The sequence below is a fragment of the Cibotium barometz genome, chromosome 12 (genome assembly GCF_041138505.1).
Source record: "Cibotium barometz isolate CiBa-2024 chromosome 12, ASM4113850v1, whole genome shotgun sequence".
Lineage (NCBI taxonomy): Eukaryota > Viridiplantae > Streptophyta > Polypodiopsida > Cyatheales > Cibotiaceae > Cibotium > Cibotium barometz.
The window spans coordinates 54996394-55020226 of NC_141057.1; the positions used below are offsets into that span (position 1 = coordinate 54996394).

At 45.1% G+C, this 23833-nt stretch overlaps 1 protein-coding gene across 2 annotated transcripts in view; it reads right to left on the bottom strand.

Moving 5' to 3' along the window:
- Positions 1-23833, bottom strand: part of LOC147633600 (UPF0014 membrane protein STAR2-like) — a 112700-nt gene that overhangs the window by 18573 nt on the left and 70294 nt on the right. For both annotated transcript variants that reach the window (XM_086806724.1, XM_086806723.1), the window contains one exon: positions 16461-16706. In XM_086806724.1, coding sequence (XP_086662850.1) covers positions 16461-16706 — 246 coding nt within the window. The remainder of the gene's footprint in view (positions 1-16460; positions 16707-23833) is intronic.

Genomic DNA, 23833 nt, shown 5'->3' on the forward strand with positions numbered 1-23833 from the left:
TATACCTAGATGAATCCAGGAACATGCCCAAATTCACTTTTTAGGAACGTGCATGTTATATACTCATGGTAGTCAACCCACAAGACTATATAACTATCAACTCCATTATGCATAGTATGGACTGGATACTATGACATCCCCACTAATCATGCTTATGGTTGTGGATCAGTACAACAAGGCTTCTGCACATGCAACATTGGTATCAGAGCATTCAAGCTTAGCCCACTAAGCTATGTCCCAAGGAAGCTGCACAATTCCAGCAGAAAGGATGCAGCACGGTAGCAGATGGAGTGGTTTGCAAATAGGCGAAGCCAGAGGAAGCATTCCCTGAGGGTAGGTACGCATACCCACTACCTCATTAAGCCCTCAGATCATTTCCAAAGGCCTAGCAATAGGCATGATCAGTTCCAGTAGGTGACTCAATGTTGTGTCAAGGTTGAGGGAAAGCAGGCATGGGGACAACAGCGAACACATGCTCAGTTCTTCCTCAAGACTTGGAAGTGGAGATCAGGAGTGCAACAAAAATATCAGTCAAGGTCAATAAGTAGAAGTCAAAGTCAGTAACAATTCAAGGTCGATAGAAGTCCAGGGAGGAAGGATGACAAAGTGTCCACCCCGTCATCAAGTTTAGCAGAAGGGAATGTCATGTGCACGTCCGTGCCATGGCTCATCTACGGCATGAACTAGCTTAATCCTTGATTAGTGCAGTAGCATCATCATTAACATCATCAGTAGCAAAGCATCAGAACCATTCAGCAGCATCTTCATCAGCACTACCATCATCGTCAATAGGAGAACCATCAGCATCTGCATCATCAGATTTAGCAGCATAATCATCATCATCAGCACATGGAGGTGTAGGGTCTCTGTCGGCTGGCTGTAAACAAGCAGTCGGCAGCCAGCAGAGGTCCTAACAGTAGGCGGCTGGGTATTCAGCTACTGACCGACAACAAAAGAGGAGAAAAGGGCAGCATTTCCAGATATTAAAAGGGGTTTTTGTCCAGCAGTATTGGCTGACAGGCTGGATGCTGACCGACCAGCACTCCAAGCTAATATATAAGCATGAATCATTTCATTCATTCAATCATTCAGGTCATAATTCATCATTCATTCATAGCATTAGTGGAGCATATGTAGAAGGGGCCTAGGTCACCCCTATGGGGCTGACCATAGCTCTACATCATGTACAAGCATCAAGTTACCTTTATGTACCATAGTAATACAAGAAAACCTGACACCTAATCTCTCTCTTCTCTCTCCTTTGTCTTAATCTCGTGTTAATTAGCATCAATGTTCTTAATCATGCTTAGGGCTGCGGATTAGTACAGCAAGGCTTCCGCGCATGCAACAGCAGTGGAGACCCATCACCATCCTAGGGATGGCCTACAAAATTCCGGCCAAGGCCATCAGTCGAAGACTACAGCCCTTTCTCCTCAACTTGATTCATGGTACACATACCAGGTTCATTCAGGATCGGATGTTCTAGACAACATCTTCACCTTCTAGGAGGCGACCATGTCGGCCAGGATGCGCTAGCAGGATTTGATTGTTCTCCTTCTTGATTTCGAGAAAGCCTATGACAAAGTAGATTGGGGCTTTCTCGAGCGGACGATGTGTAGGATGGGTTTCCGGAGGAGTGGGTCCGAGGTGTTTCAAGGCTCTTCTCAGCTTCACACAGTCAGGTTCTTATTCAGGGAGCTAGAGGTGACAGATTTCCGCTTTCCCGCTTGATCTCGTGGGGGTGCCCTCTAGCACCTCATCTCTTCCTATTTGTTGCCGAGGCCATGAGTAGGTTTCTCTCCGGCCAAGGGACCGCCTCTTCCCATCTGCACGCAGTAGGATCTGCTCGACTCCGAGTTTGCCAATGACATGGTAGCATACCTGTCAGGGGGAACCTCCAAAGGTTCGTTGAGACGATTGATATTTTCTGTTGTGCATTCGGAGCACAAATCAACTGGAACAAGACATGTGGATTTTTGGTTGGCCCATCGCCTTGCCGACTTGGCGTCCAATTGAAAGGGGGAGGATGCTCTTCTCCTCTGGTTGGCCGCTCTAGGAGGAGAAGGCTATCTCATACAATGGGGGGAGGACGAAACAACCAGATAGGTGGTCTATAATACCAAGTGGGCTTGCCACCACTATTTGTAAGAAAAGGACTGTGCTGCCAGATCCTCACCTAGGCCTCTTGGTGCTTCCGCATGTGGTCTAAGCCACCCTGAAGCAGCCCCCACTACCAATGTCCTACTGCTACTGGAGTGCCCCCCAACTCTACCATCCTCTAAGGGGTCTCTACTCTCTCCAGTTTGCCAAATGGAGAAGGTGAGTAAGGTAGAGCTCTCATCCATGCCATGAACTGCCAGGGGTATATTGTGAACAGTCCCACCCACTATGGGGGAGGAGGGTCTGGTATCGGGGCTAGTCACTCCAGGGGAATGGAGGAGTCGATGTTGAGGCTAAATCTGTCTCTGCCGCGCAGATCCTTGTAAGGCCCCTCTCATGGGCCTCTAGGGGTAGCTGTCTTAATGTAAGCCAATCATCAAGTGATCTAGCGGGGCCCGTGCTCATATACATCTTGACTCTTGTTTCCCATTTGAGGACGAGTTTGTACTTAGCCATTTTGGCTGTTGCTCTCAGTAACTAATAGAAGGACCTCTTTTCCAAGAAAAAAAAAACTACAAGGTTGGATCGGCGATCCTTGGAGTTGAATCAAGCAATCACACTGGTTGATCCCAAACTATAAGTGATCCAAGAATTCAGCGATTCAAGAAGTTGGATTGTGGTGATATGAGGGGTAGGATCGTCGATCCATGATGTCGATTCTAGACTTTAGGCGATCCTAGAGTTGGATGGGCGATTCATGAAGTAGGATCGTTTCAAAGTTGGATCGTTACGATCCAAGAAATTACTTTTTGGAATTTTTAAAGTGTTGGTGCTTGAGTCTTAAAAAAATTTTGTGCCTAATTCTGCACCATGTAATGTTAGTGCCCTAGTCATGCTCAATGCAGTTTGTCATGCTGTGCATGACGCTCAATGAGGGCCCATGGGCTTTTGATGTCGAGGTTTTGTAGCCAAAGTGTTTAGTGCTTGAGTGATGTGGAATTTTGCAATTGCTTGGGAGATCAATGGATATAAGAGTGCCTAATGCTTGTATCACTTAGGTGTGACACCTAAATGCCTTGAAAATAACCTTCCGAACAAGCATGCCGTGCAAGAAAAGCTGCGAGCAGAGGGTCTTGGGCTTTTGATGGCGAGGTTCACTAAAAGTGTTTCTACTGCGCCTTTTGTGTATTTTAAGGGGACAGCTCCGTTGCTCCCCCTAACTCACTTGGACATGACTCTTATGCCTACCGCATCTCGCATGGATGACTCAACTGAACTCTTATGCTTGTCTCTCTAGCACAAGCAACTCGACTTGTAAAATATCAATTGTGATCATGTGTAAAAGTGATGTGAACCCTTTTTAGGAATTACGCTTGGGCACGTTTTGACCTTTTGTAACCCGACTCTTGAATCCTATGCCTTAGGCTTGTTTTGGCCCTTGGCGACTTGACCTTGGAATCGGTTGCATCCTTCATCTCATTCCTTTTTTTTCTTTCTGTTGCTATGCTTTAAGCAATGGCGTATTTAGCTTTGTGAGTTGAGTTAAGGGGATCTGCATCATCTTGATGAGCTTGGCTTCTGCCCAGGTTAAGAATGAGACTTTGATTGTCCTTGGGCCTTCTTGTGATGGACCAATCTTGACACCGTATTCATCAGAGGCTTCAAGGGTAGGGAAGCTAGGATTTTAAGCAGAGCTCAAGAAGAGGGTAGTTCTTGGATTTTCTTCTGAAGCTGCTCTTGCTCTTCCCCAATCCATGTGTGCTCTATCTTATATTTCTCCTTGTCTTGCTTTTTGGGCATCCATACCAGCTTTGGTGCAACTTGTCAATGCAAGGTCCTTGAGCATGATGATGATTTTGTTAACTTTTCTTTTCTCACTCTAGGAGGGTTGCATCTTCATGCGGATTGCATCCTTGGCACCCAAATCACGCTTCGTCCTTGGTAGTATCCTTGGGCTATTAGTGACCTTTGTGTGGTCACCCATCCCTGTGTGGTTGAATCACTGTATGGCTTTCAGTTTCTTCTCGGCTTAGGGATTCACACCAACTTGTCATCAACTTTCATTGGCATCTTGGGGATACTCTCATTTGGAATCCACACATGTTTAGGTTTTCTATTCCTGGGCTTTGGTTGTTTGGTAGGCCCACAAGTTGGCTTCTTTGGTGTCTTCGGTATCGACACTTGCTTCATTTGGTTTCTTGGGGCTTTTTGAGGAAATGAGGTGGCAGGATCGGAAGTATTGGTTGTTGGCCTTTGGTTTCTCCCGCGGTGCCTCCTTGGTTTTTGACAAGGCTTCTCCCCCTTTAGTTGGGATTTTGGCTCCTTGGCTTTTGGTTTTAAAGGATTCAGGGAGGGTTGATTGGATGAGGCCTTGGGTTTACAGATAATTGCACTTATTGGCTAGATGGGACCAGCGTGTAGTAATGACATGAACTTTTGAATCTCAGTAGAGATCTGACCGGCTCTCCTTCAGTGAGAAGAACACTCACCGTCCATTGTTCTAGCTTGATTGTGGCCGTCCTCATGGTCCAATCTATATTACAGTCATGTTTGGCAATCCATCCTTTTCCAAGGATGATCTGTTTCGGCATTGTACCTACAGTCATAACATAAAAACTACCTTCCACGAGGTAAGAACTGATGTGGAACTTAAGGTTTAGCATCCCTTCACATTCATTATAGAGGCCTAAGATAATTTGCACCAGAGCTTTGTCGGATCAAGGACAAGTTTTTCTAATAAGACTGTCACCAATTGGCCGACCATTTGGTCCATCTCCAATTTTTGCGTCTCGTTCACTTGAGGCCAGGCCGGTGTCTCGTGTGAAGAGGCCAGTATTTTGCTGACATGGACGAGAGCCAGACTGGTGCCACCCGTGTGTTAGCAGGATGGTGTCATATGGACGGGAGCCAGACCAGTGCCACCCGTGTATGACCTGGACTGTGTTCGACCCATGGGACTGTCACGCCATGGAAGAGCCAGTATTCGTGCCATGTTTTGCCTATGGGACTGTCACACCATAGGGAGACTCGTGCCTGGAACTGTGTCTTACCTATGGGACTGTCACTCCATAGGAAGACCAGGTTTTTATGTTTTTATGTCGTGCCAGTTTTGTGCCGACAGATATTTTGTACTTGTTCCATGAACGGGAGATATGTCCATGTTACTATTTGCACATGCACACATATTTTGCATGTTTGAAACTGTTTTCGCATGACATGTATTTGTGTGTTTGCCTGCTTGACGTGTTACTTACTGAGCGGGGACGCCTGCCAGTGAGTCGTGAAGTCTGCTCTGTATTCTGACGAGTTTTGGTGCATGTGAACAGGTGGTAAGTATGTCGCACATATTGTTTTAATGTTTCATATTCTAACCTTTTATTTTATAAGGTTAGGTGTTCACATTCACTTAAATGTGGGCACCCCCTTTGGGCACCCACTTAGGGGCCAAGGTGGGGAGCCCCACTTAAGTGAGTGTGGGGGTGGGCATGGTCACCTACCCAAACTCCCCACCCACATGCAAGCGTGGAGTAAACTCCACTTTAATTTTATTAAAAAAAGGGCTCCCTCCTTCAAGCATCATCGTCATCGCTTCTTTCTTGCGTTTGTTCATCACCCAGCGATCACCTTCGCTGGCTGTTCTATCGTCTGCATCACCAGGCGGCTGCTTCACCACCCATACAAGCGACTGCTTCTCCCTCCCCTACCAGGCGGCTGGCAGCTGCTCCCACAGGCGGCTGAATTCCAGCAGGCTGCGCTGTCCTCACCTCTGCGCTGAAGTTACCTGCAGACTACCCATCCTCTACCGGCTGTCACCTCCGATAGGTTGAGCTGCTGTACAGGCCAGAGGCGGCTGCCATAAATAGCTGTACGGCTGCTCATAACTGCAGCGTGCAGCTGCTGTTTTTCCCTTCCTACAGGCGGCTACTTCCCCAAGCGACAGAACCTGGAGGTTGCCCATTCACTACCGGCTGCACCTCTCCAAGCTACGCATGCCCCTAGAGGCGGCTATGGCTGTGCGCTTGTGTTCCAGCCAGACTGCCAGTAGAACACTACCCTCAGGCGACTTTGCTTGAGCTCCTCCACACTGCAGCCAGGCATCTCCTCCCTTGCAAGCGGATGCTTTTTCTCTCACAGCAGGCGGCTATGTCTTTTGCGGTGATACTCGTCTTGTTGGTTCACCACGAGGCAACTGTTTCTTCAACAAGGGTGGCTTCATCATACCACGAGTATTGGTTTTCTATCAACCATCTACAAGTAAGTGAATTTCAGATTTAAGTAAAGTATTTTATGTTTAAATCTGATAAGGGATTCATCCCGCTCGGCCAACACCCGTTCGGTGCCGGGTTGTCCAAGCTCTATTAGAGAACCTCAGTCCAAAGGTGCTGAGATCGGGAGAGCCAGGCGTTAGTACGAGAGCACCTGTTTGTGCGTGGTCTCGGAACACCAGTGAGGCGCTCTCCGCGGAGTCCACCGTAGAGATTGGACCACACTAGTGGTCGTACTGCTTCAAGCTTCTACATCAAAATTCGACTTCGAGCCTATTTGTTTGGTACTGTTTTCATATGTACATGGACATTATCTGGTTCTTGGAACCCATGGAGCATTGTATTCATTACATACTCCCAATAAATATATCATATATTGAGGGGGGGGTCGGCCCGTTCCGGCCCCAGTGCTGGTGTCCATCTTTCCATTTCATTTCATTTCAATTTCAAGTTGTATTAAGTTGTCCATTTCAAATTTGTGGTATTAAAGTTGTGCTATTAAGCGTGTGGGTGTCCAACGGAGTCTTTCCCACTTGACGGGATCGGTTGCAAGACCCAAGTCTCATATGACATTAAGTTTCTTCATGCTCCTATATCCAACAGGGCAAGTCTAGCTATTGTCTCCTTGTTTACGGAAGTCTAGGCAAAGCATTGCGGGCTTCACACTTTCAGAGGTGCTACTAGGTTCAAGGTTTGCACACTGAAGCCTTGGATTGGTGCTTTTGTGGCTTCCTTTGAGGACTTTTTCTCCATTTTTGGCTCTCCTTTCTATGGTTGGATAAGGTTTGTTTTGAGAATCTCTGGTATTGTAGCTCTAATTAGCTTCATATCGTTTCCATTCTCTTTCTAAGACTTAGTTAACGTGGTATATGCCAGCTCTAAGTCTTCTTGGAGATTTTTCTGTGAGGCTCTCAATCTTGGATGGTCATTGAATGGGAGAGTGAATTAGGGTTAGAGTTCATGTGGGAGACATACACACAGAGAGAAGCAAGGGAGAGAGAGAGAGAGAGAGAGAGAGTTGTGGGGATAAGTCAACTCATCAAGTGTGAGTGTGTGACTCCCCTATCACACATGTATATTGCACTAGTACACATAGTGCACTTAGTACATTAAAAGTACTAAGTGTACTATGTACTATAACTTATGGGCTTGTACACACTATAAGGGTGGGCATAATCCCTTTACCCCCAACAACCTCCCACTTAAAGGCAAAGTGCCCTTAAGTAAAGGAAAAGAAAAATCAGCATGTACATGATAATATACAAGGCCATATCAAGGCTGAAACTGGCCTCATCCAATGCCCATCAAGTGTCTGCAATGAGCAAACCGCTCCGGAGGCAAACTCTTTGTCAACAGATCAGCCGGGTTGTCATCCATATGAATCTTAACAAGCTGAATTTGCTTGTTCTCTATCACCTCTCTGATGAAGTGATACTTCACATCCACATGCTTCGTCTTTGCATGAAAGACAGGGTTCTTTGCCAACTAGATGGCACTCTGACTGTCACAATGCAATATCCCCTGTATAACCCAAATCAACCAATAACCGAGATAGCCATAATGCCTCCTTGCAAGCCTCTGTGGCTGCAATATACTCGGCCTCTGTAGTAGATAAGGCTGTGCATTTCTGCATCCTGGATATCCATGACACAGCACCTCCTGTGAATGTAAACACATAACCGGTAGTAGACTTCCGGTTATCTGGATGACCGGCATAATCCGAATCCGTGTAACCATGCACTAATGCATCCTGTTTGCCAAAGCAAATGCACATATCCTGTGTGCCCTTCAGGTATCTCATGACACCTTTCACTGCTTCCCAATGTTTCTTGCCAGGGTTGGCCATGTATCTAGAAACTACTTCCACTGCAAATGCAATGTCCGGCCTAGTAGCAACCATGGCATACATGAGACTGCCACAAGCCGAAGCATACGGAATCTTGGCCATATCAGCCCTGCCACTATCTGACTGTGGGCTGTCCATAGCACTGAGTTTCACATATGGAGGCAAAAGAGTACTAGTCTTCTTCCCCCCGTCCATATTGAACCTCTGCAAAACTTTGCCAATGTATTCCTTCTGAGACAAATACAACACATGCTGATTTCTGTCCCGAAGTATCCGCATACCCAAAATGTGATTTACATCACCCAAATCCTTCATATTAAAAGGTTTGATGCAGCCTCTTCTTCAAGGCATCCATCTCTTTACGAGATTTCCCGGCAATCAACATATCATCAACATACAAGATGAGGATCAATAGACTGCCATCCAAAGCTTTCTTGGTGTACAAGCAGTGATCTATGTCACTTCTCTTGAAATCCTGGGATTTCATGAATGTATCAAATTTATGATACCATTCCCTTGGTGCCTGTTTGAGCCCATAAAGACTCTTTTTCAGCTTGCATACAAGCTTCTCCTTTCCACTCACTGCATAACCCTCTGGCTGTTGCATATATATCTCCTCATGGAGATCACCGTGAAGAAAAGCAGTCTTCACATCCATCTGAATCAAGTCCAGATCATCATGAGCAACCAAAGCTAATACAGCTCTAAGGGTGGTCATTTTGACCACTGGAGAGAAGATCTCATCAAAGTCCACACCATATTCCTGCTTGAAGCCCTTAGCCACTAACCTGGCTTTGTATCTTGGCTTTGCATCTGGTGCAACTTTGAGCCTGTAAACCCATTTGCATGGCAAAACCTTCTTGCCTGCAGGCAAATGCACCAACTTCCATGTTCTCCATTTTTGTGCAGAGAATCCATCTCTGACTTCATGGCACGCTCCCAAAGAGCCTTGTCTGCCCTCTGTAAAGCCTCCTTGTAACATGAGGGCTCCCCACAGTCAGTGAGCATCAAGTAGTCAACCCCTGGAACAAACCTGTCAGGGGCTCTGGAGGGTCTTGTGGACCTCCGTACCCAATGACCATCATTTGCAGGTTGATGTCCAGCCTGCATATCACCCATTGGTGGCTCCTGTTCCATGCCATAAGGCTGAAATATCATGCCCGGTATCTCCTCTAACTGTGGGATATCCATAGGGATATCTTCTGCCATCTCTGGCTGTCCATTTGGACCATTTTCAGCACCATTTAAGGGCTGGTTTTGCTGCTGTAATGGCTGATTTACAGCCCTTGGTTGTTGTCCATGATGTCCATCATCATCAAAGATGACTCTGCTAGGCTCCTGTTGCCTTGCAGGCTCCTTATACATGCATGTTTCATCAAAAATGACATCATTGCTGCGTATAATCTTTCTATTCACTGGATCCCAAAGTCTATACCCCATTTCACCTCTGTCACCATATCCTAGGAATATGCATTTGTAAGACTTAGGATCAAGTTTGGTGTGCATTTCCCTACGTATGTGCACATACGCAACGCAACCAAACACTCTCAAGTGCTTGTATGACGGAGGCTTCCCTGTCCATACTTCCTCTGGCACTTTCCCACCAAGCCTCATGTTAGGTGACCTGTTTATAAGATGAACGGCTGTCATAACAGCTTCAGCCCAAAAACCATGAGGTAACGCAGCATGTGACAACATAGAATGGACCTTCTCCTGAATGGTCCTGTTCATCCTCTCTGCTGTCCCGTTTTGTGGAGGATCATAAAGAGTAGAGAGCTCCCTCTTGATGCCTTTAGTATCACAAAAGTCCTGAAACTGTTTGGACATATACTCTCCACCATTGTCGGAACGCAAAGCCTTCAGTGTTTTGCCAGTTTGATTCTCAACATGAGCAACAAACTTCTCAAACACTGAGAATGTATCACTCTTCAAACGAAGAGGATAGACGCACACCTTGCGTGTGGCATCATCTATAAAAGACACAAAATATTTGGCCCCTCCCAAAGAAAGCTGAGGCATCTCACATACATCTGTATGCACAAGCTCTAACTGAGCATCTTTCTGTCCAAGAGCTTTCTTGTGGGGGCACTGCAGTTGCCTGCCATATATACAATGCTCACAAAATTGAAAACTTGAAAACTTTAGAGAAGGCAAGTAATCCAAACGAGACAATTGCTCCATTCCTTTGACACTCATGTGTCCCAATCGGCTATGCCACATAGAAATTTCCGGCAGCTCGGTTGCATTTACATTAGCATGGTGACAAACACCTGCATGCATGAAGTAAAGAGTGTCCACCTTAGAGCCTCTGGCAACAACCAGTGAGCCCTTACTAATCTTCCACTTTCCACGACCAAATGTGGTAACATAATCAGCATCATCAAGCTGTCCAGTAGAAAGCAGGTTCTTCTTGATCTCAGGCACATGCCTGACATCATGGAGCATAAGCTGTGAGCCATCTGAAAACACAAGCCTCACATCACCTCTGCCAAGAATCTTGCATGCATGGTTGTCACCCAAATAAACTACTCCTTCATTGCCAGCAGTATACCTGACAAACAAGTCTCTGCAACCTGTGACATGAAAGGAGGCACCTGAATCAATGATCCATGAGTGCATACCATGACCATCTCCTGTAAGAAGTGAACGGGCATCAAGTGAAGACGTGAATAGGACCTCATCCTCACTGTCACCTGCATGTGACACATTGATTTCTTCAATCTTGACTCCACTTTTGCCCTTTGGCTTTACATCCTTGGCTTCATCTTTGTCTTTGTCTTTGCCTTTTCTCTTTTCTTTTTGATCATTTTTCCATTTGTAGCATTGCTTTTTAATGTGTCCCTTCTTGCCACAATAATGGCATTCCAAGTCCTTTTTGGAGCGGGACTTGCTCCTTCCCCGTTCTTGGCTTTTACCCCTTTGCTGGGATCTCCCACGTGCATTCATTGCATTGGACTTTCCAACAGAGTTGTTTTTCCTGTTCATCTCTTCTTGAAGAAGAGCACCCTCAACATCTGCATATGACAGCATAGCATTCGAATTGCTAGTGGCTGTCCCGAATGTGTCCCAACTCTCTGGCAAAGTGCATAAGAGAAAGGTGGCTTTGAACTCATCGTCCATTGCCAACTTTTGATTTATAACTTGGCTGACAATACCATTAAACTCATTTAGATGGGCTGTCATAGACGCCCCTTCCTTCATCTGAAGACCTATGAGTTTCTTCAACCAATACACTTTGCTTGAGGCACTTTGCTGGGCATACAAGTCCTGCAATCTCTGCCACATTCCCCAAGCTGTCTTCTCTGCACGAATGCTGAAAAGTAAAGAGTCTGACACAGACAACATGATAGTAGATCTTGCCAGCTCATCCATATCTTCCCACTCTTCAGCAGTAAGAGAAGCGGGCATTACACCCCTTTCTTTGATAGGCTTGTGTTCCTTTTTCTGGAGCAACACATTATAGCACTGGGTTGCCAAATATCATAGTTATGTGAGCCTTCAAGCTTCTTGATGTGAAGCAATGAAGAGCTCTCACCTGTGGTTGCCATAGCAATATGCAACCTGTCAATGACTGACTCCCTGCAAGTGTGCAAACACTGCACCAAAAGCACACAAAGTGCTTACAATTGTTCTCCCAAGCTTTATCTCCCACTGCGGAAGCACAAATGCAACTCTACTCCCACTGTATGTGATGAAATCACCAAAATCTGGTTGCTGCAGATTTAGGACAGCACCTTAAATGTGCTCTGTTGCCCTTCCAAAGTACTGTACAACAGTACCAAGTGCTCACCAATGATGTACCAAACCTGTACCGGCAAGTACAGCAGCTGAAATTGAGATTTTTACTCACTCAAATCAATGTGCAGCCATGCCAAAACTTGTACAAAGCTGTACCAGCAGGTACAGTAGCAATAAATGCTATCCTAGCTGTCCAAATGAGTGAAAATCAGACTTTTACAGTCCCGAACACTGCATACAACAGTTCCGAACAGAAATTGGGCAACAGCCCCTTGACTGCAAGCTGATTTATGAGGATTCAAGGCATAAAAGTCTTGCCTGCTGCTTTGCCAAGCTCAACAAGCAAAAAATCTTGAAAAGCCCCTTGATTTAAGATCAATTTCTGATCATACATGGTACATTAACGCACATGAAGGCATCCAGAGTCTTCGCAATGCTTCCCCCTGGCCACTTATACATCCAATACATGAAAGCCCCTTGATTTACAGGCACATTGAGTGCTTGACAGGCATCAACACGTTGCCCAAAGCATCAATTGCGAGTGCCTGCATGCAGATCAATCCAATCGGCACAAAAGCCCCTTGATTTGCACTGCAATTTGCTGCAATTTTGCCCGAATGTGCGATTTCTCACATCATACAGCATGTATGAGTGCCCAATTGCACAAATACATTAAAAGCCCCAAATTTTGACATCCAATTTCCTGCAAATTGATCCTGATTGTGACCAATGTCACCCAATTTTGCCAATTTTGCTCAAAAATTGAGTAATTCGGCACCTGTACCTGCTCAATTGATAATTGCATTTGCTCAATTCGGCACCTGTACCTGCTCAATTGCAAATCCCAAAAAAAATGAAGCACGTACCTCTGAAATTTCTGATTTTTTTTTTTTTTGTTGCAGAAAATTATAACTGCCTATTGAGGGTGGTCCAGCGAGGTTCTCATGACCTGGTAAAGCCCAAGTCCAGCGTGTTGGCGGCGTTTCAGGCGGTGGAGCTTTGGCTAGCCGACAGGGCGGTTCTGCCAGTAGAAAACTCTCTGGGCGGTAGCATCCACCGCAACTACGACCTCCTCCTACGCCACCAACTTCACATTGTGGGTGAGATGCAGCTTCCCGTCCACCACTGTCTCTTGGCCATGCCCGGTGTGAAAAAGGAGCAGCTCCGTCGGGTGATTAGCCACCCGCAAGCGTTGGCCCAGTACGAGCAGACCCTGACCAGAATAGGACTGGCGAGCAAAGGGAAGCAAGAGGCTAAGTGGCAGGCGGCGAGCTATGAGAAGCAGCGGGCACAATGGCAGAACATCAACGGCCGATCTACAACGCAGCCTGTGTCAGAGGAAGAGAAAGCGTTGGATCTAATAGAGCCGTCCAGCAGTGAACTAATGGAGGCGGTGCCTAAAATGATGGCAAATCTACCAAGGCCGTTGTCCATCTCCGATTTGTCGCCGTCCCCAATGCATGGCTCTGATACCAGTTGAATGGGAGAGTGAATTAGGGTTAGAGTTCATGTGGGAGACATACACACAGAGAGAAGCAAGGGAGAGAGAGAGAGAGAGAGAGAGTTGTGGGGATAAGTCAACTCATCAAGTGTGAGTGTGTGACTCCCCTATCACACATGTATATTGCACTAGTACACACAGTGCACTTAGTACATTAAAAGTACTAAGTGTACTATGTACTATAACTTATGGGCTTGTACACACTATAAGGGTGGGCATAATGCCTTTACCCCAACAGTCATGTTCATATTCGGATCTCATTCCTCTTGGCGGTTCAACCCCCATTGGAATGGTGTCTATATAAATCTTCTTGCTTCCTCAGGAATATGAGCATAGGCAGTGTCTTTTGCTAGTTCAATGATAGGTTCATGCGTCATGGCACTTGCATCTCTGGGTTTGACTCTAGGTGGTAATGGTGCACAGAATGATTCTGTATTCCCATATTCTTGTACCCCTAACAATGTTTCGCGTTGAGGTTTTGGACGTACAATGTCATGCACATGCTTATTTTTGAGCTAATCTCTGATAGGCAGCAGGGAAAATATAGCTTTTAGGGCATTAGCTAGGCTCAGTTTTGTGCAGAAGAACCCTAGAAAGGAACAAAAGAGTGTCGGCTACAGCTATATTTTCCCTGCTGGCTAACAGCAGGTTGGCCAGGTTCCTTGCATAAGAAGAGCCTATAAAAGGCTATTCCAAGATCATGGTTAGGCGTTGAGTCCCTCCTTGGGGATTAGGCCTTAGACTAGGGATTTTTGGAGTCCAAGATTGCCTTTTCAAGGCAACCTATGGCTAGCCACATTGTACTTCCTTTTTGTACACTATGAATATATTGAAACTCAACTATCTCTCTCTCTTCTCTCCATCTCTTGCTTGTGTTTTGCATCAGGTTATTCCAGGATAGGTATTTAGGGCTGAAAGAAGATTCCTAGAGCTTCCGCATGTGACATTGGTATCAGAGCATGAGGCTCAGCAAGGCTAAATGCTAATTCAGTCCTAGATGAAGGTGCACAATCCAAGGAAAGTAACACAAGACATGGAAGAAGTTCCCAGGAGGTTGGTTGGTGGTGTTCCACAAGACCCAAGGGGGAATGGCAGTCATGTGAGTGGGATGCCACTTGGGGCATACCAGGAAAGGCTTTATCAAAACGATGGAGTCCATGGTATAGTATCCCTGAAGTGACTATCACATAGTCCTTTTCTCGGTCTCTCACTATGCATCTATCATCCTCGAAATTGATAACAAGCCCTCTTTGAGCAAAAGAGAACACTGAGAACAAATTCTTCTTAATCCCAGGCGCATAAAGTACATCTGGCAAGCATAAGTCTGCACCATCAGCTTTGTGAGTACAATCTCACCAATGCCTTTCATAGGATAAGAATGATTATTTGCACATGAGACCTTCTTCAGGGGGAGTCCCTAGCTTTATGAACAAATCCCTCCTAGAGGTGATGTGTCTAGAGGCCCCGCTATCAAATTTGCCTTTCTTATGTGCCAAAAATGCCTGATCATGGTCACGCATACCCGTAGACATGTTCTTCCTTGTCTACTCTTCTTGCAACAAACGCCCCACCAATTCCTGGAAGGTTGAGTGGGTTAGGGTTTAGGGTTTCCCCTCATAGACAAGCTGAATGACGTGTGGAAGCTCAAGTATTACCCATGCAAGGAGTTAAGTGTCGTAGACACTAGCTGGTTGTCCGAACTCACTTCATCAATGTTTAACAACTGCTCACAAAGATCCTCAATCTTCGTCAAGTGATCCGACATGTTGTCCCACTCGTTTATATGCATACCATCAAGCTGTCTTCTCAAATACATGACCTTGGCCTCATTCTTGGCCTAGTACATGGCCTCCAAAGTATCCCAAGCATGCTTTGATGTCCTGCACGACCGGATATGAGATCTAGTTGACCTCTTGACCGACAAAGCAATTAAGGACATGGCCTGTGCATCCCTTGCATCCCATCTTCTTTGCTCCTGTGATGGCGCAGTAGGCGCTGCAGGTTGGGCTTGGGCCTACTGACCACCTCGCCAATCACCTCTTTGAGGCGTGCCAGGCACAATGTTTGCAACACGGGTATCATTCCCGCTCAAAAAACCCCATAGGCCCTTGGCCAAAAGTAAATTTTTGATCATAAAGCTCCACACAGAGTAATTACTCCCGTCAAGCTTGTCTTCTTGTGCCAATACACCAAATAAATCTCTAGCATTTTGTGCCATTTCTAACTGCAAATGCATGGACAACAATGCACACAATTTTTGAAATGCTTTTTGTCAACTTTCCCTAGGGAAATGCAACACACTGCAAATTGCCTAGTAGTAGTCATCTGCAAAAAAGGCCTGTAGGGAGAGAAATTGACAGCTGTAAGCAGAATTCACGAGAAATTTTATTACCTTGAAGGTTGAATGTCCCAATTTGTGTTGTAATTGCAAAAAGTCCCAAAAATTGATGTTGCAGGTAGAAACGGGAGGTGCAAAGGCAAGCTAGGAGGTGATAGCGTAGAGGGGCGACAGGGCTGAAGGCACAATGGAGATAGTTCCCGATGTGGCAGAGGGGGGAAGCATTCTTCCCAGGTGTTGTATGTTCCGGCACTTGGTTTTCATATGTTGTCAGTGCATCAAGTTTGCAAGACTGGCGTACGGGTGGAGTTTGATGAGCATTTTGTTGCTCTCCGGGACAAAGCAACAGAAACAGGAGCCACAAAAGGTGCACGGAGATGGGGAGAGGCACATGAGGTGCATGCAGGCGGAGGGGAGGGAGGGGCTTGAGTGTGTGTTGGGGGGGCGGGGAGGGGGCGGGGGGGGGAGCTGTCTGGGCAGCAGGACACTTCTGCTCTCATGACTAGCCAGATCACAGAAGTGAGATGCTGCTTACGAGCTTGAAACGCACTACACATACAACAGTTCACAAAACTACTAGCTTCATTCTTTAAAGATAGACTGAATTAAGATTAGCACATACTTATCATGCAATAATCCAAATGAAAACAAAGGTTAGCATTCACCAAATACCTGTGCCGTATGTTGTGCAATCTCATATTGAAGTGCCTTGAGTGTTCTCCCTACCATGATCATAGAACTGCCAAGCATATGTCCTGTGACTACAATGAGGGAACTAGGTTCTGATGGAAGAACCCGTAAAAATACCAATAATGCTGCAGTTCCTAATGTCCCAAATGCTAGTGAAGCAGTAGCCACAGCTTGGTTTTTTGGTAGCTCTTTTGACTGCTCTCCTGCAGTGCTACCAGCCAATAGTACCTTCCAAACAAGCAAAAATAATACAGAAGAGTAAGACTTGCAAAATAATTACAGTAAGTATTCCACACATGCATTAAATCTTTGTTCACATTACATCAGGCTATGAGCCTACAGCACCCAACACGATACATGTAAGGCTATTTGCACTTTAAGCTTTCCGAGAGAAGAGAGGAAAACAGAGAGGAGTGGTCTCTAAGCCCCTTACAATTTGTTGGACCTAATCAGCATGCTGTCACACAAGTTGGGCTGCAGAATGAGCCCGCCCTTCTCTTGAACCCGTGCTCAATCTAATCTTGTGTGACCACCTAGTGTCGACACCTTTCCACCCAGAGCCTCTGTCTGGCACTTACTTCTGGGGCTAAAAATGGTGAAAGACCTGTGTGAGTAGCGTTCCCTTGGCGAAGGCTGCCAGCAAGGCATCTAGAATATGCCTGCAATCATCTTGATGATGAGCATGGCTTAATGTGTGTCACATTCTGCCCCACTAAAGTGAGATCATCATAACCTCTTAACACATGCAATGACTCTTCTCAAACAACACGAGTCTTTTGTGAATTGGCTCTCGTCAAACCACATAAGTCCTATAAAGGCATTGAATCTTGTCAAGCAACTTAAGAGTCTTCTTAGATGACAATAGATACTTTTTTTTTTCTTCAAACAGAGACTTCTATTTAGTATGAATAGACCATACAATATCACGGTTAGAAACCAGAACAAAAAATCCTCATCCCAAACTGTATGATGATCTCAACCAATCTAGGGCACAATGGTGCCACTTGAGTCTTGTGGGGGTCGATAAGAAAAAGATTCCATTATCCCACTCCCTCATGAAAACAATGCACTATGCTTCACAAATCTAGATGATCCCTGTATGCGAACCCATGTGGCCATAAGAGTGTGAATAATATCTCCCCATATAGTACAAATGCACTGATGAATGCCTTTGTGCATCTAGCCTTCTAAATCTGCCAAGTTGTTGTGACACTAGCAATGATCTCCCAAGTAGTACCAATCCTATCTAGAGGTGGTGTATACTATGTATGAGGAATATCTAGTAGCACGAAACAATGGGCCACACCTCTAAAATTATGGCAATGTCCAAATCCTTGCCCTAAAAAAATACATGTGGACTAGACTGAGTGAGCAATAGCACCCCACGTAACAGATAGTATCTCTCCTGAATTTTCTCAGAAGTTGAGCTTAAGCCTCCAAATCATCTATGCAACTACTCGACATTGGAGGCAGAAGGGGTCTTAACCAACTCTGCTAATTAATGGGAAGGCCACCATGTAAGAATAACATTAAAAATTGGGAGATCTGGCTCCTCCTATGTGAGTGCCAAAGTCTGTCCTAAAATCTCTTTTGAATCAATGCAGTAATGTCATAACTCTCCCACCGCAGCTTGAGTGTAACAGCCCTTTGAATCTCTCGTCCAAGTAAAAGAAACCTCGCATTACAAAAGGATAACTCTTCATTGGACTGGCTACATCAATCCACTCCCACTCACCAGGATCCCAATGACAATATCTGATACGACATCCACCACACAGCCATAAGTACCAAACCCCATGAGTCACAAAATCAAAGGAAGGGTCAACATGCCAGCGCTTCCCTGAGTAACTAACTATCTCACTGGATGAAGGGTAATGCCTGGAATAGTCTCTTGCATGTCACATCTCATCAATCCTCACCTTGGCTGGATAGAATAAAAACATGATCCCTCTTCTCATCTTGATCCAACAAGGGTAACACCTATAATGGCACTCATATCCTGGAGAAAACACATCCAGCCACCTAGGATGATATTGACCATGAAATGTGCCAGTAATCCACTCAACACGCATAGCTACATCAATCGAGTTGATCCATCTAAGACTCGCTCTGAGGTGCTGGGTAAATGCAAGTCTCGGATCCAAATGAAGACTTTTAAAAGTATTCCAAGCAATAACTATTGATGCACCTGGCCGCCTGGCCATTGCCATATATCCAGACGCACTCAAAGTTCACCCAACCTCATCTTTAATGAGGCCATTCCACATAATAGGTTGTCTATCAACCTTGTTCTCTGATCTAGAAAGCCTTTGTCTCAAAAAAGGTCTCTTGCTGCTCAAGGCTCTGATAATGGCCGCTATAAGTGAAGAGGAAGGTGCCCTATACCTCAGTAAAGATGAAACATAAACTGAGCATCCAATCTCCACCACCACAAGGCGTACATCTGGAGATGAGAAACATAAAGAAATTCTTCCAAGGCTTAGTGCCTGGATGGAAGCCTCTGACTGCTAACTTGCAAAGCAATGCTTTTTGCATTGTATATCCAAATCTACATGCCCTTCTTGTCCGAGTGGTCAACAGTCTCCCAAGCAACTCTAGTCCAAGTGTCATGAGTACTATCCAAACTTGACCAGAGAAAGTTGTGGGCCAATCTCTGTAGCTAGCTAATGCATACACGAGTGAAGCACCAACATGAGGCAATGAACCAAGCTGAGGCAAGTAGTACTTGGTTAACCACCAAGGCTCTTGAGGCTAGATCAATCTCATAGAACTCCAATGAAAAAGTTTCTTCCTTATGCTAGTGCAAACTATTGTGCAGGCGATATATCAACCCCAAATTTTTGGCAGTACAGCCTCTGTCAATCCAAGTAAACCCAAGCTCTACACCCCAATTGACTCTTTGCAAGTCACTAATCCAAAAACCATCATATTTATGTCAATTAATGAGAACCCCTGCAGCTAGGCAAAACTCCTCCAATGCAATCCCAAAGGAACATAAACATATGTGTGAGGCCTCAAGTAACATAGCAGTATCATAAGCAAGCTTAGAGTCCATAACTCGTCCCAATAGGGCAAAGGCAAACTCAAACTAGAACTCTAGCACAGAGTGAAGAAAGATGCTCATAGCATCGGCAACAATTAGATATAAAAGCGGGGGCTAAGGTGCATCCGTTGTACAAAACAAGAGAGATGGAAGCGATCACCTCTACCACCATATGCAAGCACACTATTGTGAGAGCGTCCCAATACAAGCATGAAACACCTTTGATCCAATCCTGAGAAAATCCCATGCATCTAAGGGTTCCTTCAAGGAAATCCCAATCAACTCTATCATATGCCTTCTCAAAGTCCAACAATAAGATGGCTAGGGGCTGGTTGCTTTCCTTAGCCCATTTAACCACCTCCCAAAAAGATATCATCAAAGATGCTTCTTCCTTGAAGGAACCCATTCTGTGTCTCATGAATCACATCCTGCAATAGTGGCTCCAACCTCATGCCACTACCTCGACAGGTATTTTTGTAGATGATTGCAAGCAATAATGTGATAGGCCTCCATGACCAATATTTATGTTATCACCACCTTTTGGGATAAGGTGAATAAGACCCTTAGTAGGAGAAGAAGGCATACTTCCTTATTCTATATCTCCTGAGAAGGGCCATACTAATATGTTCCCAGTGTTCTACATCTCCCTCTGACATCTCCTAAAGGGCCATTGTGATATGTTCCCAAAGTCGTCCCAAAACATCATGAAAAAGGTGGGTGAAAGGTCATTATAGCATAGAGTCCTTGCCTAAACTCCTCAATTAGAAGGCGGCATCAAGTCAAGTACACATGTCCTCCTTGATCATCCGAATGCAAAGTAGCCCAAACCTTCTACTGTGCTCTATCCCCCTCTTGTGGGAGGAGGGAGAAGGGGGGGAGGGGTATGGGGCCAAGCGGTAAGAAGCCGACAATAAAAGTCAAAGGCGATCTGCCTCACCATAGATTGTGATATGTTCCCCAAAGTCGTCCCAAAACATCATGAAAAAGGTGGGTGAAAGGTCATTATAGACTGGACACTTACCTTGAGGTAATGCATGGAGTCCTTGCCTAAACTCCTCAATTAGAAGGAGGCATCAAGTCAAGTACACATGTCCTCCTTGATCATATGTTGCAAGTCTACTCTGACAACCACATTGTTTGCAATACTGTGTTCATATGCATTGGTATGGAAATCTAGTCAGAAATGCCCATGACACTATGTAATTGATTCTCCCAAGATCAATATACTTTATTTTTGAGAGGGGCTGGCCGTTCGGCTCATTGTGCGTCTCTTGTCAGTTCAACAAATTACTTCTTGTATTGAGCATGTTGTCCATTAAATCTTGGTGTATTTCAGTGTATTGATTAGCATTGTGTTCAACCAAGTTATATTGGTATAAGAGCATACGGTTCTTTTACACTTCTATCGTGAAAGACGATCACCGCGAACACTAGCTATCTCTACACTTAGAACACTATGAACAGCCATACAGAGAATGCTGGAGATGCTTACAAAAGAGGTGGGGACAATGAAATGCATGCTTCCAATGCTATACAAGATGAGCAAAACTTAGGTGGTGCACATTAGGGAACATAAACACCTGGGACAACTATCCTATGGTAAAGAGAAAATGCAGCAAGAAATGTCCGTAGTCTTAAGGGCTGAACTTACTCGTATGCAGGCTCTTCTTTATGCACAACAAGAAGAATTGAAGCTCTACCGCTGCGAGGATCCATTGGTACATGATCGTTTGAACGCCAAGAAAGCTCGATCTTATATGGATCATGCAATGGCAATGATTGCTCAAGAGTTGCACATGCAACCGAGGGATGCAGCACGTGCATACTTGGCTTGTTCCGAGGATACCTATGCAAAAAGGCAACCATCCCACATGCCTTGGATTCCCCACAGGTGCCCAAACAAAAACTTATGTCTAAGAGGATGAATACTCATGCTATTGGAGAGAAACTATCGGCAACTTCACGCTATGCAGGAGTACCTTATGTAGCCCGTGAAGGATACAATGTTTATGGCAATGGTCAAAAGATATGTTAAATGCCATTGCCGGCTGAAATGTGCATGCACAACACATGCAACATGGGCTGCAATTTTCTGTTGGTGCAAGTATTCCGCATATCTGTCATGCCACTCATGCTCTCGAGTGTGCTCGTGAGGGAGAAGCTACGGGCGAAAATGCACCAATGTGTGCTGAGGGGTCATCCATGCCTCGTGCTTACAGGGCACATGTATCTATGCCTAATGCATCACCTTTTGTTCGTAAAATGATGCCAGTCACAAGGGTTGTCCCAATGGACAAACATGCAGGAAAACATGTTGAGATGAGGCTAATGCATAAAAGTCTCGTGACTTCAAAGCCGGAGACAAATCTATGAAGTTTGACGCATATCATGTGGAATATGATGCATCAAAGGCACTTGCTTTTATTGCCTAGTTTGATACTGCTTTTAGTGATGAGGATTTCACTCAGAAATCCATGATCTGGCATGTAATCAAGTTTATGAAAGGCAATGTTGCCCATTGGTGGCTCACGGAGAAGCTCTCATCGAATCCTATTAGATCATGGAAAAAGTTCAAGGAGAGATTCTATGCCCAATTCTTGCCTCCCAATGCATTGAATGAGATAACCATGAAGTGGGATTGGGTGAAGCAGAATGAGGGGAAAACAGTGAATGCATATGTGCAAAAGTTTTGGAAAGTGCTTTTGGAGGTATCTCCATTTATGCATGTCACCGAGGCGGAAAGAAAGAGAAGGTTTCAATCAAGATTGCAACCCATGTACAAAGCAAGACTACAAATGAATTATGGTCACACCTTACACCAACTAACCGTAGCCACCACTGCCACTGAGCAATTGGAACTCAAGTTGAGTCGATCCCATAAGGCTAAACCCTCATTTCAAGGCAAAGACAGGGCTGTCCAAAACCAAGATAAAAATGGTCCAAAGGTTGAAAATAAGACTACCAAGAAACGTCCCTTCCAAGTGAGAGACTATGGTCTCACTCTGGAGCAAAAAAAGCATATATATGAGCGAGGGAAAATGCTTTACTTGTGGTAGCACTGAGCATATTGTAAATACATGCCCAAACAAGAAAAAGCGTGATAATGCGAACGCATCAAAGCCCAATGTGCATATGGTTCCGGATGTGCAAGGCAACACTTCACATGATAGCAAAGATAGAGTTGTATGTAAAGCTTGGGGACAGCTTAAGAATCGGCCCACTTTGTTCATGTTTGATGATTGTGCAACTGAGAACTTCATATCTACATAGATGGCAGTTGCTTTGGGTATTGAACTTTGAAGTGGAGGCACGGATCCGTATGTGGCAAGTTTTTTTTTTTTCCCCTTTCCCTCTCTCCTCCTCCTCCTCCCACCCCCACCCCCCCGCGCACGCCCTGACTAACCTTTGGCCCAAGATCCTCCCGTAGTTATCAAATTTTTACTGCCCATAGGTGCCCACCTGTAGCCGCTTATTTATCCACTTGTAGGTGGTGCCTCCGAGAAAGCACCAAGGGGGGTTTTGAATCCAAGACCTCTTGGTTCTAGGCAAACACCTTTACCACTTGAGCTATCATCTCATTGGCAAGTATGTGGCAGTTTTTTAAAACATTTTGGGCCAAAAAAACCCTAGACCGGCCACCGTCGCCGATTTTACCTGAGTTATGAAAAGTGTGAACATAGCCATTCCTCTCATTGATACAGACATTGCAACGAGAGATGATGATGATGCAGTGCCAGCCGCTGTGGTCATCGCCATTGCAGAGCCAAAGCTGAGAGTATGATAGCGAAGGAAACATGTTGACAGATGGAGCTCTCATTTTGGTAATTGTGTTATTATTGTTTAGAAATGAATTGTTTTTTCATTCATTTTCTGTATATATATGTACACTATTTAGATTATTTTTTATGTTTTAATGGACCTTGCGTATTTAACATACCTCAAAATCTCAACCCGTACCTAAATGCATACCTTAGCGTACCTTTTCACCTTGAGTGGAGGACATGGGTCCTCAAATTGAAGCAAGGGCTGCCTTTGTTGGTACAGAAGTGCAGGTTATGCCTACTATTGGCAAGTTACGCATACACATTCAAGGCTATAAGGATCATGAGGACTTTCTTTTAGCGCCTTTGAATGGCTTGATGTATTGCTTGGAAAGCCTTGGCATACACGCATTGATCCGTGCAAGGCTTACAAGACCAACAAGATCACCTTCATGCATAAAGGCCAAGAGCATGTGATTGATGCTGGGAAAGAGGGTGATACCGTTCCCCTTGTATCCCATGTACAAATTAAGAAAGTAATAAAAAAGTGT